Genomic DNA, 16,380 nt, shown 5'->3' on the forward strand with positions numbered 1-16,380 from the left:
ATGATCTGATTCTAAAACTAACACAAAATACCAACCACCATCTATAATTTATATTTTAAGTATAGAAAATTGTATGGTTAGTAAACTAATATTTGCTAATGATATTATATTATATATTAATTTTTTTTTCAATTTGAAAGAAAACAAGACTCAATTCATGACTTAAAAAAAAACTAAATTTAAAAACTAAAAAGCTAACTAAAATAATAACATAGATATCATCTAGAATGCTTCGAGATTAGATTATGTATGATTTTTTTGCATCAATTAAATCTTAAATATAAATAAATTTATTCATACTATAACCTATAAACATTGCTCCAAAATAAAAACGTACAAAAAAAACTGTGTACAAGTCTTCATCCATTTCTATGAGAAATAAACCCCTTTACCAATCTCAAATAAAACTTCAATATTGCCTTCCTGGTTGTCTGCCATATTCAACAGAAAAGAATTATGATGCTCCTAAAAATGAAATGTAAAATTGTTATCAATTATTTGACCAATTAAAAAATTAATTATAACTACATGCATTTTATAGTAAATAAAAACTATTATAGAGAAACCCCTATATATATTTTTTTCCCGGTTTTTTGTATTTGATATTATTCAACATATTCTGTCTACTTGTTAGTAAGAATTCATGTCTCAAAAATTCTTAACACTGGAAATAAAATACTTTAAGTAATGTTCCATTGCTTAGAGTATAATCGAGAGGGAAAATGAAGAATCCTTACTTGGAGTTGGCAAAATTGTATAGCTTCCTCGTCACTTCGTCAACGAGAAAACAATGAGGCCAATTTCAGCCTCGCAGAGAACAGAGAGCTTGCTAGCCTTCTTCAACAGTCTCTCCCTTTACATTTGGAAAATGTAACCCTGTAATTTACAGTGTTGTATCCTTTGCAGATTCACCTTTCCCCTCACCATTTTATTCCAAGGTCAAAAGTTGGAATATTTTATAGAATGCAAGAGGTAAGGCCTGTGAACTATTTTACAGAATGCCTCAAAGAAATGTGGTCTCATGGTATGCCACGATTGCAGAAAATGCCACGCCCTGTTATGCCATCGCATTCACAAATGAATGCCATAAATAATACCGCTAACGCATCCAAATACAGTTACAGACCCTTCATAGTCTCAACATTAAAACGGCTTCACAAACGTTTTGTTTTCTCCATTTCTACTGCCCGCATAGATGTCAATTTAAAACATAAGGAGTAAATGTACACGGATCCAATGCTGCCACTGTAGGCGCTTCTCGGCGTAATAATAATATGGTTGACAAAAGCTAGATGCCTTGAAGAAATACACTAATAGAAAGCCAAAACACATGCTGGAAAGCCACACTTAACTCCTGGAAGCCACAGCAGAGGCTAATATACCTCAACAAACTTCCATTTTCCACAGTGAATTCGCTAACATACAATAAGAAAATTAAATTGGAATGAGAAAGACGCAAACACAATGTGACGCGGGGCAAAAATTAGCAGCTAGAAAGTCTCAAAAACAACTACGAATGGCACCTCACTTAGAGACACAAGCCCACTGTGAAATGTTTATTTTATTAATGCCAGTTTTAGGCTTATTGGGATTTCTGTCATCACTGGACTTGCCATTGCAACCCATTCTATTTTGAGCAATTACAGAGATATTTAATGGTTATCTCACAGATCTAGATGTGACTTTCTGTTTGCAATGCCTATTCACTCCATTTGGAAAATTACCATGCTAATAATTGGAATCGATAGCTATAATGCCGAAGGCATAAAAATCTTTATGCTAAATGAGCAATAACGAGACATGGTACCGAGTCCAACAAGCCATGGTCTAATAATAAGGCAAAGCAATCAGCATTATGATTTAGTTGAACAATATTTATATGGGCACTTCTCAATACTAATCATGGACAGACAAAGAATTCCAAGAGCAGCACGTTGATATTCTTTGTAGATCCCTTTCAAAATCAATCTTTTAAGCAGACCAAACTCCCATAAACTATTGATGGATCAAAGATGAAACGTGACATGACTTTCTCCTCACCTAAGAGGCCAACCCTTGAACCTACTAAAAAGTTCTTAAGCCTTTTTGAGGTTTTCCCACTTACGTAAGTAGAAAGCTTTCTACCTTTAAACAATTAAAAAACTAGGTCCACAACTCCACCCTACTGCATCTTTTGGAAGGGGCATGGGAATAATCATATATTGCAGGAATTCAACAATAGCCTTAGTATATATAAATGCACAAACAAGAACATGATACATTTAGTTGTACCTCAGTCTTGTTAATAGGTTGTGGCTTCTACAAAGCTACTTAAAGAAAATGCATGCACACAAATTTTGTAAAGCCTCATGTAGCTTATGATATATCTGATAAATTGATGGCACTGAATACTGCACTTGTTGATAAATTAATAATCAATCTCATTTTATCACCTGTTTTGAAACAACATACATGGTAAATTCAAAACATTTATGCTATGGTCCGGAATACACCATATGGTCACTTATGGATGATATTTTCTATAGGTAGATTTAAGAATTTCTTGATATCTTTGGGCTTTAGAAGCTTGCAAAGTTTAGTCCTGTCATATTTAAAAAATTATCCACAATTGTTTTGAAATTTGATTAAATCGGATGAATTATTTGTAGTCATTGGTGATCTATTCAACATCTTATTCTTTTCAATGAGCTTCAACCCTCACTGTATCTTTCAATCAGGTTCTTGACACTTTTCAATGTTTATTTATCCTCCTTTCTTTCCATCTGTGAATTAAGATGACATGAATCTCAGAAATTCCATGTCCTCTCACTGAACTTGTATCGTGCATCAAAGCATGAGCCTTTGAACAAGGAATTTAGATCCTCTGCAAAAAGAGAAACAAAATTGGTACCAACCAAAATAAATCAGAACTTGAGACAAGCATAATCTATAAGAAACTAGAATTCAACAAAAATTTGACAGTTCAAATTTGACATAATATAATATCTCTTACGACTTATACTCTTCTTCATTGTACTCTCGCTTGGCTCTGGAAACATTGCTCAACTGGCTTTCTGTGATCAGCATATGATGCCCATAAGGCTGTATCCGCAAAAATGATTTTAATGATTAAAAAAAACCAAAAGAAATGAAAAGATAACTGCTGTATAAGCATTTATGTCTCCCCCTATCAAACAAGTTACAAAAGGTATCTGGTCCTAGGAACATTTCTTGGCTGCCTTGCCGATCAGAAAGTAGTGTTCATAAGGTGATATCAATTAAAATGAATTTATGAGATGAGAGGCTTCCTTTGAGGTAAATTAATTTGTGTGACTACCAATGCATCATCAATCTACATGATTGGAGAAAATTAGTCTTACCAAGATTCAAAATTATCAGGTCTAAATTTCTCTGTGATTCCATCTGAAGGAAATCGAAGTCCAATCCTCAAGTCTCAGTCTAAATCTCTATGCACTCCATTCAAAAGAGGTATTAATGTTCGGATCCTGCAGTCTTAATTAATAATCAATGCTACCAGATAATTAGGAAGATAATAACCACAAAACATCCAAGATGGTAGTTATAAAATCCTAAAGATCATGAAAGGCTTCACGTAAGGCATGTCAGAAGGTTGACAATATTTTCAATATGGTTTGTGAATTGTTACTAAAAGATGCAACAAGAAGCATGGTATCTAAAGTATTGGTTCCATTGTTTATCATAAACATTTTACTTATAAAGATTGCATAAAGAATGTGATTAAAAAGACTAATGCCAAACTTAAATATAATTTACAAGACCTTAGCTGGATGTTCATAATTGGTGAATCTTTGACAGAACCTTCACAATGTGCTGTCTGAGAGCCAAGCCTGTTGCACATATACGCCTTGCAATGTATGACGAGATTCTGGCATCATAAAAAGATCAACTGAGTTCAGTATCTAAAATTAAATGATATGATTAATTAACACATCTTCAGACGCAGTAGCAAAAACAGATGGAATCACCTTGTCCTTGGCACCCAAAATGATGTGTCAACTCTTACATTATTCTTATTAATGAGCTTTAGCATCACCAATAATCTCCACAAGAACAAAGACCGTCTTGGAAATGGTGGAAGCGGCTAGCATCCCTCACAACTATTTGTCGTTGAACAATCTTGGAAATGAATTTGATTGCATTGTGGCAGTCGCTACATACACGAAGGTTCTTGAGTATCCGAATAGGTTTACCAAGTGGCAAGTTAAGAAGCCCAAATGCAATGGCTAGCTTCTCACTGTGGTGGGAAATAATGTTTTCCTTCAGCTCCTCCTCCACATCATGCAGTACACGATTTGTTTCGGGTACATGCCCTGCTTCCTTGATCTGTCCAGATAGTCTCTCCAGCATTTCATAGATCTCATCTCTTTGTGGGTGTAATTTATCTCCAACAAGAAATGCATGTACCTTGCCCTTGACATCAATCCAGCTACATCCCGGACTCCTTTTTATTGCTCTGTCATTCATCATCTGTCTCACCTTTGCCACATCACTCCACCTACCAGCTGCAGCATAAATGTTTGACAGCATTATATACGGTGAAGAATTCTCCGGTGACATTTCAAAAAGCCGTTCAGCCGTACGCTCACCTAGATCTATATCTACATATTTCCTACAAGCACTAAGCAAAGTATGCCACATAATACTATCTGGTTGAAATGGCATGTCATTGATAAATTTCTCAGCTTGGTTTAGATGCCCAGCTCGACAAAGGATGTCAACCATGCATGCATAATGTTCCTCCCTTGGTGCAAGATAGTAATCACGACTCATCGAAGTGAAAGAATTCCAGCCTTCATCCACTAGGCCAGCATGATTGCAGCCAATCAAAACACCGACAAAGGTAATATGGTTTGGCTTCATGCCTGCCTGTTGCATTTCATCGAAGAGTTGCAGTGCAATTTTGCCATGTCCATGCTGGGCATATCCTAAAATGATAATAGTCCATGAAACAACATTTCTTGTATGCATTTTATCAAAAACATGCCGAGCATATTCAATGCTTCCACATTTAGCATACATGTCAACCAGAGCACTCCCCATAAGGATATCAGACACCAATCCACACCCAATAATTTTGGCATGTGTTTGTTTGCCCTGTTCCATAGCTGCCATGGCTGCACATGAACTAAGTACACTAGTATAGGTACACTGATCTGGGATCCAGCCTCCCATTAGCATTTGGGAAAAAAGGTCTTGCGCTTTCACAGCCTGCTCATTTTGGCAATATCCTGCAATCATCGAATTCCAGGAGACCAAATTTTGCTCAGGCATTTTGGTAAAGAGTTCAAATGCTTCCTCTATTCTCTTGTTCTGAGAATATCCAGCAATCATTGAATTCCACGAGACCACATTTCTTTCTGAAAATGTGTCAAATGCCCGTTTTGCACATTCCATGTTCCCACATTTGGCGTACATATCAACAAGAGCACTCCGGGCAAAGACGTCCGATTCAAAACCTGTTTTGATGATATAGACATGGACTTGAATGCCACTTTCTAAAGCTACAAGAGCGCCACATGAACTCAAAACACTAGCCAGAGTTGATTGGTTAGGCTTCACCCCTTCCTGTAGCATCTGGACAAAAATTTTTAGAGCATCTTCGCAGCTGTCATTCTGAGAATATCCCGCAATCATTGCACTCCATGAAACAACACATTTTTCTGGCATTTTATCAAACAAGTAGCGTGCATCTTCCATCCTACTATTGTGTGTATATCCTGTAAGCAGTGCAGTCCAGGTATACGCATCTCGTTCAGACATTTTTTCAAACACTTCTTTTGCTCTATCTAAATAGTCAAGCTTTACATATAGATTAACAAGGGCATTGCACACAGAAAGCTCTGAATCCAGTCCCATCTTGGTAATTTGCCCATAAACTACATTGCTAAGCTCTAGATCCCCCAGATTTGCACAAGTACTAAGGACACTATTAAAAGTAAACTGATTCGGCCTCGTTCCTGACCGTTGCATTCGGTAGAACAAAGCGAGAGCCTCTTCAGCATCCCCATTCTGGGAATATCCAACAATCATTGCAGTCCACGACACAACATTTCGTTCAGGCATTTCCTCAAACAATACTCGCGCATCATGAAGCCTTCTACCCTGCACCAGTCCCGCAACCATGGTTGTCCAGGAAAAAATATTGCGCTCAGGCATGTTGTTAAACACTTCACGTGCATCCTCCAGTCTGTCATTCTGTGCATACCCTCCAAGTATGGCGTTCCATGCAACCAGTGTTTGTTCAGGCATTTTGTCAAGCAGATTGCATGCATCCTTCAAACACCTGCACTTTGCGTACATAATTACAAGTTTAGATACTAGAAAAGCATCATCTCGGGATCCAGTTTTGATGATGTGGGTATGGACAAGTTTGCCTTCTGCCAAAGGTCTCGCCTTGATGCATCCCTGCAATTGATGCAATATCGTCGTTTCTTCATTATTAATGTGTATTTTCTGGTTATTATGTTGATGTGTAGTCGTAATAACGTTACTACCATAAGTTTGGTGAAGTGCCAAGCCATGGGTTTGAGAGTGGAAAACTGATCTGAAGACGAAACTTCGCTTACACCTAAAAAGGTGTACATGCTTCATGACTTTCATTGTTGGTATTCATCAGCACCATGTTACCTTTCCACCATATTATCTTCCAGATGCGTTGTTTGTATTGGGTAATATTTGAATGTAGCCAAATCGTGGTGTTCCGAAGCTTTCGATTAGCTTCAGAATGAATTTGATTTTATAGTCTTATATTAAGCTAAATATGAATCTTTACTCTTAATTATGCAACTGTATTTTATTCGTTGCTTGTTATTAGAAATGGACGAGCTAATTTGTTCGATCAACGGTTCAACCTGCTCAAAGAAAGAATTTTTTTTTTTTTAATGTTCGAAAATTATTTTAATGTCCACGAGACTTAACAAAATCTATTGGACAGCACATTAGATCTAACCGATTTCTGCAAATTTGCCCGCTTTCTGTGTAAAATGCTGTCAAGTGGTCCCAACCTCTCGACAAAATCCTCGCTGAAAAAATCATACCAAGTTCCCTTAGTCAATAATTTATTATACTTGTCCCTAACATCTTTGAAGGTGTCGCACTCTAAAATGAAGTATTTTTCGGTTTCAACTTTCCCAGATGTGCAAAAAATACACTCTTTCCTCCCAAGTTTCTTTTGGTCTTTTCCAACGACCAGTTTCATTACGGAGCTTATGAGAGTTAGTTCTTAATTGGGCAAAAATACACACAGCTTTCCATGAAATATTAGCCCTTATATAAGCTTTTTGATGATGATCAAAAGTAGGATTGAACTCCATGATATAATATTTTTTCTTTCTCGCTAACTCATTACCCCAAGCCCACTTGTGAAACTTATCCATAACAAAAGCCTTTATCTCTTTACTATTTTTGGAGCACGAATTTAGGTAGATATTTCATTTACTCAACCATTTGATGTTTTGTTGCATCCAAGTCTTCTTTCTTTTGCACAAGGTGTCATTGAAAACCGCTTTAGGCCATCTGCCTTCCTCCATTTGCCCAATTCTTTTGAGATAACTAATGAGAGGAACCATAGCAATAGCTTCAATAGCAGCAACCCCAGTCTCACTCAACATGATATCATAAGGAACTGTATTTTTAATCTTGAACTTGCTTGTTATCAAGTGCTTTTGGATTTGCTCGATCTGCTTCCATTGTGAACCTGAAGTGTTGTTGGCCCATAATTCACAACCATAGAGAATAACATGAAGAACTAAAAGCCCAAAAAGAGTTTGGGAGACCTTCCAATCCCAAAGCTCCGCTTCTCTACATCTGTTCTGAAGAGCATACCAAGCTTTCCAACCACCTAGGATTCTCTTCTTCCTGCAACCATCCCAATTTAGATTTTTGTTGAAGTCAATCCCAAGATATTTATAGTCTAAAACTTCTTCAAGAATACTGCCTTCAAAGTAAAACTTATGCTGGTTTTGTTTCCTCTTATTAGAAAAAACCATGATTTTTGTCTTGCTGATATTGACTTGCATCCCGACCGTTTTGCAAAAGTGCTTTAAAACATACAAATGCTCTTGCAAACCAAGAGTTGTTTTAACAAAAAGAATGAGGTCATCCGCATAAAGAAATTTTTTTATCACAAATTCACCCAAACGAACACCATCACCATCCTGAGAGTTTAACGACTCTTCCAACTTGTCAATGTATAAACCAAACAACATACAAGATAACAGACACCCTTGCTTGACCCTGATATCGCTTCTAAAGCTTTCAGAGAGACCATCAGAGGTTCTGATTTTTACTGTAACCTCCTCACAAAGCCTATGGACAACTGCTCTAAGATGAATGGGAATTCCAAGATCTTTCATTCTTTTCCAAAGTTTAACCCTAGGAACCGTGTAAAAAGCCTTTTTGAAGTCAACAAAACATCACAAGATCTCTTCTTTCTCTTCCCATCTTTTTTCAATTAAATGTCTCAAAGTGATACCATGATCAACTGTGGAATGCTTAGGTCTGAAACCAGCTTGCCCTTTTGCCTGCTTACCATTCTCTTCCGCCCACTTGCTAATTCTATTCTCTATCATGTTGCCAAATAACTTTGCAAACAAAGGGTTAATCATAATGGTCTTGTAATTAGAGGGATTATTGACATCTCTGCTCTTAAAAAGAGGAATGGCAAGACTAGTAGTCCAATCTTTAGGAAAACCCTGTTGTATGATGATGTTAAAATTTCTCATAATGTGTGGCACCAAAGATTTCAAACCCCACTTCAAATATTCCGCTTGAAGATCAACCAAGTCTTTTGCTTTTCCAACACCCATCTTTTTTATACCCCTTTCAATTTCTTGCTTTGTAAAAAGATCTGAATTAATGCTGAAAATTTGAGGCGATTCCACCCCAACATCATGCTCGTAAAGTTGTTTAGCATAATCAAACCACTGTTTAGCTATAATGTTGTTTTTTGTTTGCTTTTTCTTGGATTGCAACTCCTTCCAAAAAGACTTGGGGTTATTTTTACTAAGAAAAATGAATTCTTCTTGCCTTGTGAGCACAAAATCAGCTTTTTTCTATTTTAAAATCTGCTTGTAAACCTTTATGTTGATCTCTTCCTTGTGCGGATCTCTCAAATTCCTCCTTGCAATTTTACATTCTTCATCAAACCAAGCATTTATCGGAAAGCAATTTGTTTCAGATTTCTTATTCTTGGCCCTTTTACACTTCGACAATGCACTATGGATTAGATTTGTGAGTTCATGGCTATGGAGATCATGGAACGAGATTCTCACCTTCCTAACAAGTCTCTCAAGCGCAACCTTGAAAATATTGCAGTTGTTTTGGGTTAAATTCTGCCTTTTATTTGAAGAATGATGAGTGCACTGAGTTTTCACCTCTTGACGCTTTTGATCTACCCATGAAAAGATTAAATAGATCGGCCTATGGTCAGATTTTAAGTCCTAGAGTTGTTTACCAACTATCATTACCTCCATTTTCTCACATAGGCTATGAGAACAAATTGCATAATCCACAACACTTGCCCCATTGTAGGTATTATGGGTGAAATTACCAGATTTTCCCCATCTAATTACACTGTTGCAGATGATTAAATCAAAAGCACCACAAATAGTAAGTAATTCTTCCCCAAAGTGATTGTAGCTTTTGTCTTATACTCTTGTCCACTGACGGTCTTTGACTTCCATGAGCCATAGAGGATTGCAATCATCTTTACTGCAAAGCATGCAAGCTTGCTCACTTGCAGTCTGTTGGTAAACAGATTTGTCACTGTGGTTGTTTACCTGAAACTGACCCTGTTTGCCCTAGGAGCAGTGACAAACGTTCCAATAGTTGGAGAGATCGTTCTGTGAAACATGATCTTCCTCTGCATTTGAGAGGGGCAGCTCCCTCGTATGATAGGGATATTTAGGATTTTGTGTACTTTTAACCTGAAAGTACATAAAGGAGAAAACATAAAACTAAAGAGAAATAAAGATAGAAACCCTAACAATAGACATACGACCATCGACTGAGATTTCCCAACATTAGCAACAAATTACAAGGGGAGTTCATAATGTAATATGCTTAGCCATGAAATGATGATAAAGAAGAATGACAAATCTCAACATACAGAGAGATAAGATACTTCAACACATTCAAACTGAGATACCAAAGGTTGCTTGTGCATCATCACATCAATCGTACAGATCACATATGCATGAAAAGACTACCAATTTGACATACGAGAAATCGACAATAATAACACATGAATACATTTAGAACATACGAACTAAGACGTATTCTTCATTATCCTTTTTGGAAATATACAAGTCCAAAATCCTTTCTATACATAGTGCAAATCAAAATGTCATTACAAGTTTCTCTTGGAATTCTAGCAGAGTTTTCCCCTCTGTAAAAAGTCCCCCCATGCATTACCAATAGCCTTGTATTTATAGGCTTCCCAAAATAACCACCTTAGTAACTAACTTTAATCTTGGGTTAATAACTAACTCTTTTCTGTGTGAATTTCAAAGAGTTAGTAACCTACACTTTTATGCGCAGAAGAAGTCAACTTTCTAACCTTGGGTTACAATAAGCGACATAAGTCACTTTTTACAAAAATAATATCAAACCCATTACATTGAAGAAATAATTCGTTTGTTGATTTTGTCGAGGTGGCCTCCATCTTCATTTGCTTCATTTGATCTCGTAATCATCTCACAATCTAAATTCATGTTCAGAAAAGTTGAATTCCATGTTCCTTGATTTAATGCATTGACACCGTTACTATAATATATGTATCATCAACATCAGAGCATCCTTGTGAGTTAAAGTTCAAGAGGGGTCAGATATCCTAAACAACAATGAAATCTAAAGTGTTGAAAGCATTGAATGCTCTTCATTGATACATCTTGGATTTGATTTAAGACTTTGTGTAAGTTATTCCATCAATCTTGTTCCTCTTTTTATCATCCATTTTTCTATCCTCCTTGTCCATTAACATGGATATCTCTATGCCCATGTTAAGTACCCATATTGGAGGAACACCATGAAGTTGCATTTTCTTCAAAACCAAACAAGAATTCCTTTTGTGTATCGTGGATGGTAGCTAAAGTCTCTTTTAGTCTTATCCTCTCTTATTTCTTTGTCTTCTCCTTGGAATCATTTTGCTTCTTTATATTATTGACAACGGTATCCTTGAGAGAAGGTTCTTCTTGCTCATTTTCATCTTTGACATCAATGTAACCTTGCCAATCTTGGATGAGAATGTTCATTTCTTGTCTCCATTGGGAACATACAAAGATCCAGGCCACTGATTCCAGTTTCCATTGGTTAGTATCTTCTAAGTCACTCTCCATCGTTTGGCTTATCATATTCCTTGCAAATTTGTGATAGTTTATATAATTTTGATGAAGTCCAGAGATGTCTCTCGCAAGGCAACAAAATCTACGAAATGTTTCAATTTCTTTTGTACTATAATATGTCATCTTTGATAAATCTTGAACCTGATGTACACATGTCAATAGAACTTTGAGAGGTTCCTTCTCACATTTACTTGTGGATGTTGATTGCACTCCTTTTTCGATATCATTGGTGGTGTTGACCTCCATTTAACAGAAGCCTCATAACGGTCGAGGTCACTGAGAAAGGCAACTATATGGAGCTTCTTGTGTGGATCTGAGCCGTATTTGGAATCTGGGTGCCCTTAATTTTGTCATCCACCAAACCCCACCAACAGTTGAATTTTTCACCTTTGTTCATTGATGAATGTCCATTTTTTTTCTTTTGTTTTAGTGTTCTCTTCTACAACATTGGTATCCATGAGATATCATTTGGATCTGTGAGAGATGCTACCACCTTTTAGAGTGATTATCATTATGTCGCCTTTACTTATACTATTACTGGTTCAAGGTAAACAGTTTGGGCCCTTACAGTCATTCAGTCGAGTCTTGCTAACCGAGCACGAGGTCGAGATGATGACCACTCCACCAACTAGCACGAGGTATGGATGCTTACCAACCCAATGCTTAGGAAGTTTAGCAGCCCATGAGCAACACGAGGTCTAGTTCACAGGCCGTATAATTCCATTTAAAGATTGAGATATAGTGACGGTTCAAAAGCCATAGTCAGTAGTCATAAAGGTAATTGGGGATCTAGCCCCGACCATGGATACAGATCGATATCGGGCCAAATCCTCTTCAAATTATCAGGCACTTCAAGAAATTTTGATTTGTATCCTTTTTATCATGTCAAAGTACCATTTGAAATTCACCCTAATTGCTCAGTTTTTTTTTAAGTCAAGAATAAAAAATGCTAAGCATGGTCATGGTTTGTCTGTAGCATACTCAACACTTCACAAACCTATCATGAGATCATATCTCTTGTGACATTCCATCGAACAATTACTGTGCATCTTCAACAATCTTCAATAAAATGCAAGTGCAATATGTTTCTACGCCTTGCAAGCTGGTAAAACACAGTGCGAGTGATATATGAATTGTGTATCACCAATAACCTAATGCCCCGCTTCCTCCATTTGTCATGTCTGTTTATCCAGCTTTGTACGGCTGGAAAGATGATAACAAAGGTTGTTGAATTTGGTTTTTACACCTGGCAATTGCACTTTCTGAAAGATTAAAACTTTATAACAAATTTGCAGATCTTGCGTTCATAGCATTAGATGAGATGACATCTTTTCAAGGAAACAATTCAAACGATTCACATACGATGCATATGCTTCCACATTTGGCATTCTATCAAACAGAAAGTTATGACTTTTCAACTCACACTTCTTAGAGGAAAATAGTCAAACATTTTGCATGCTACCTCTGCTTCCACATTTGCATTCAGTGGGATGACATCTCTGAAGCATTTAGTCAAACAGTTTGCTGCCTTGTTAGCAACTTCACCAGTTCACGTGCATTGTTTGTGCTCTCCCTATGGCCACGGTTTGCATTCTGTAGATATCCAACAATCATCGCATTTCATGAGACCACATTTCTTTGAGGAATTCTATCAAACTATTCACGTGCGTTGTCTGTGCTTCCATGATGTGCATTCATGTCGATCAAAGCAGCTGCAACTTCAACATCTGGGGTGAAACCATTTACCTTCAACGCATTGATGAACTTTCATAACCTGCTGTTTGAAGCTTGTTTTTAAATTCTTATGAAAGAGGTTAAGAATGCTCAATTTTTGAGCATTTCCAAACTCTTGACAAAGTCGGACCTGCAAGGTTAAGAAATGAGGTTAGAAATACTCAATTTTTGAGCATTCCTAACCTTTTGTGATAGGTTAGAAATATGGGTTAGAAATGCTTAAAAAGTGAGCATTTCTAACCTTTTTGACAAAAGGTTGAAAAATGAGGTTAAGAATGCTCAAAAAGTGAGCATTTCTAACCTTTTGCTTCAACGAACAATCGAGTACATCTTGGAAACCATTGGCCACTGAGAGGAATCGAGGAAGAATGAAATCAACATTTTTAAACAACGTTTTATCGCAAATGACCAGACATATTAAAATAATTTAAAATATTAAATTATTATTTGAAAAATAATTTAAATATTTTAAATTTATTGCTTTGGCTGGGGAAAAATGGCATAACTTTCAAACGGTAGGGAGCTAGGTCCTGAAATTTGAAACATGCATCAGAGGTAGGGAAATAGATCCACACAATTATTTACGCATCATGAAGAAACCTTAAATGAGATATTTTAATCATTTGGGGACAAGAGACACCAAAAATTGAAAGTTTAAAATATGACGAAGTGTAAACTGGGTTCAGGTGAAAGTTGGCCACACTATATAAAATGACGTTTAGATCCTGACTGTCAAGCGATTTCCCTCAATTTGTGGTAATTCTCAAAATTCTTCCATTTTTCAAATTTTGACTAGTAATGACTTTGGACAACGCGCTTATTTCTTATGCATAAACACTCATTGCACCTTTACTCGACATTGAGATCGACTTGAAATTTAAATTTTAGGTATGCCAAATATGGGGGCAACACAGTCCTAGCATTAAAATCTCCTACAAGGAGGATCTCGCCTTGCTGAGCATAAATTGCAATGTCTTTTTTCAAGGCAGCAAAGGGATCTTTGTGGTCCAAACCATAGTTTTTGTATGTTTTTGAGATTTGTGGGGCAAAATAACATGCTGCAATTCTAATGAGGTTTCCATTTTCAGAAATCTTGAACCATAATTTTTTTTGTTTGTGTCTTCTCTTTCTAGCTGAATTAGACGCCCTTCTCTTTCTTTCACTAAAACCATTATACCTCCATGACCTTTGCCATTTCCTGTTGCCTTGTTCCAAACCACCATCTTTGAGTAACCCTTAGACAAAGGGGTCATACACCCTTCATGTTCATGTATCTCAGTGAGACAAATGATGTCCCTCCCCTCCGCAATAGGCCCTATCTCAGGTCCCCATCTCCATGGATAACCTCTGCAGTTCCAACAAACCAAACTCAAGGAATCCTGGGTAGGTGTTGATTGCTATTCATATTGACATGTAAGACCCAAAATTGTGTCTTCAACCACATTTTCCCTTGATGACCTTGCACCTCTACTCTCTGCTAAGGAATTTGTTGCTATAACTTTGCTGCCAACTTGTTGTCCTGTTTTAGAATGAGGACCAAAACATGCAATAAAAGATTTGCCCTTGTATAACCATGCCCTTTTTCCTTCATCTCTTGCTGCACTAACTTTTTCCAATTCTTCTCTTTTGTACTCTTGCTGCCTAACAGTTAAATCTTCATCAAGGAAGAAACGAGAACCCCTCAAAAGTTGTTTTTTGCTTCAAAGAATATGCTTGTCATGCACAACAGATAAGATGAATTTTATGGGCCTAACCCTATCGTCACAAATCTTTCCCACCCTCCATGCTTGGCAAATTTTACCTTGCCACCTCACCATGTCACTAAGGAAATCGCTTGCAAGGTCAAGAGTGTGTTCCTTTACCCCATACTCTTTCATGCATTTAATAATTAAGTTGGCTTCTCTATCTTGTCTTTCTTTATACTCTTTCTCTTGCATCCTACCAACCTGTTTACTTCTGTCTCTCCATTAGCTGACTCGCCATTCATTTGGGTCTGTGTTTTGGGTGCCTTTGGGAGACTTCCCTTTGTCTCTTCGTTCATTGCTTGATAGTTCGCCCGATGATGTGATTTCCCTTCAAGTTGCGAGGCTGTACAATTTATCACCTCTTTGCCTCTATTTTCTTCTTCTAATACTTTCATACATTGCCAAGCATCTTTCATCTCTTGCCATTCTCGCTTGCCTACTGAGAGAGCCTCTTGTAGCATTGCTACTTGCTCCTTTAAAAAATTATTATTGTCTATCAAAGAGTGATTTGTTGTTGTTTCTACATGTATTTTATGTTCCCAAATCTTCTCTTTGACTTCCAAGATCTCCAATCTCCTCTTGTCCTTTAACAATTCTTGCACATATAAACTAGAAGACCAAGTGAGAGAAGTGGAAGTGGGACTATATATGCCAGAATCATCCAAATATTGCCTAACTTTAAACCCACTTTTTCCACCTGCCTGTATTGGGGATTTGAATGAGCTGCACTTGCGACTGAGGCCCATCTTAATCCCTTTTTGTGAAAGTTTTTTCCTAAACTGTTCCCATTTTAAACGTGCTGCCCTACATTTTAGGATGCCTCGAAACTGTTTAACATTTACCCAAACCCATTTTCTATTTTTAACTGAAGATGCAATCTTAACCTTGCCAAAATGATTGGTTTCCACACATGCAAGATCTTCTTGTCCATTTTCAAAATAAGAGTTTGCTTGGGTTTCCATTTGTAATGAGAGAAAACGAAGAAAAAGACAAAAGACAACAACAAAGAATACCTGTTCGCAACCAAACACAAAACAATGCAGAATACCTATCCGCAACCAAAGGCAAGTGAAAGATTCAAATACTAAGGACACTAGTGAAAGATTTAATCAAGATGATTAGGAGAATCGTGTTTTTACACTACATTTTGCTATTTCTTTTTCTTTTGCACCATCATTTGCGTTCTCCTCGGTACTACTACTGTCGTCTGCTCGCTTTTTGTGGCGTTTGCCCGAGTCAGTATTTGTTCTCCTCTACTTTCGTGCCCCCTCTATGTTGCACTCATCTGAATGGTTAGATTTTCCTCTTTTTTGATGAATTATTTTCGTTTGTGCAATTACGTCAAATTATTTTCGTATTACAATGTCCGTATTCAAATCACAGATAAATCACAACAAATTTGGGTCTCCGCATTAATGCAAAATATTGTTGCGCAGACAGACAAAATTCAATGTTAATTAATTAACAACTCCAAATGGTTGGCAAACTAAATGAAAAAAGTAGAAGTCAAAGATGTTGGCAGTCTCATTATTAGAAAA

The 16,380-nt window shown here is 36.9% G+C and overlaps 2 protein-coding genes across 8 annotated transcripts; both read right to left on the reverse strand.

Annotated features, from left to right (window-relative positions):
• Positions 1 to 2,407: 2,407 nt before the first annotated feature.
• LOC131065531 (pentatricopeptide repeat-containing protein At4g02750-like) lies at positions 2,408 to 6,745 on the reverse strand. Of its 7 annotated transcripts, none has more exons than XM_059219767.1 (5): positions 3,987 to 6,745; positions 3,780 to 3,886; positions 3,360 to 3,446; positions 2,993 to 3,053; positions 2,408 to 2,863 (listed from the first exon to the last, which is right to left on the reverse strand). In XM_059219767.1, exon 1 carries the CDS (start codon positions 6,619 to 6,621, stop codon positions 4,051 to 4,053), a length of 2,571 nt encoding a protein of 856 aa, XP_059075750.1. In that variant the 5' UTR covers positions 6,622 to 6,745; the 3' UTR covers positions 2,408 to 2,863; positions 2,993 to 3,053; positions 3,360 to 3,446; positions 3,780 to 3,886; positions 3,987 to 4,050. The 7 variants fall into 7 exon arrangements, with proteins under 7 accessions (XP_059075750.1, XP_059075746.1, XP_059075748.1 ...); XM_059219763.1 differs by having other exon boundaries at positions 2,993 to 3,081; XM_059219765.1 differs by having other exon boundaries at positions 2,993 to 3,081; positions 3,360 to 3,485.
• Positions 6,746 to 7,451: 706 nt separating this feature from the next.
• LOC131065484 (uncharacterized) lies at positions 7,452 to 8,375 on the reverse strand. The gene has a single exon (XM_057999981.2). It carries the CDS (start codon positions 8,373 to 8,375, stop codon positions 7,452 to 7,454), a length of 924 nt encoding a protein of 307 aa, XP_057855964.2.
• Between the last annotated feature and the right edge of the window lie 8,005 nt (positions 8,376 to 16,380).

This window comes from Cryptomeria japonica, chromosome 4 (assembly GCF_030272615.1).
Source record: "Cryptomeria japonica chromosome 4, Sugi_1.0, whole genome shotgun sequence".
NCBI classification, from domain to species: Eukaryota; Viridiplantae; Streptophyta; class Pinopsida; order Cupressales; family Cupressaceae; genus Cryptomeria; species Cryptomeria japonica.

Coding starts and splice junctions, on each gene's coding strand:
- LOC131065531 (XM_059219768.1), bottom strand. CDS start 6,621: ATGAAAGTCATGAAGCATGTACACCTTTTTAGGTGTAAGCGAAGTTTC.
- LOC131065484 (XM_057999981.2), bottom strand. CDS start 8,375: ATGAAAGATCTTGGAATTCCCATTCATCTTAGAGCAGTTGTCCATAGG.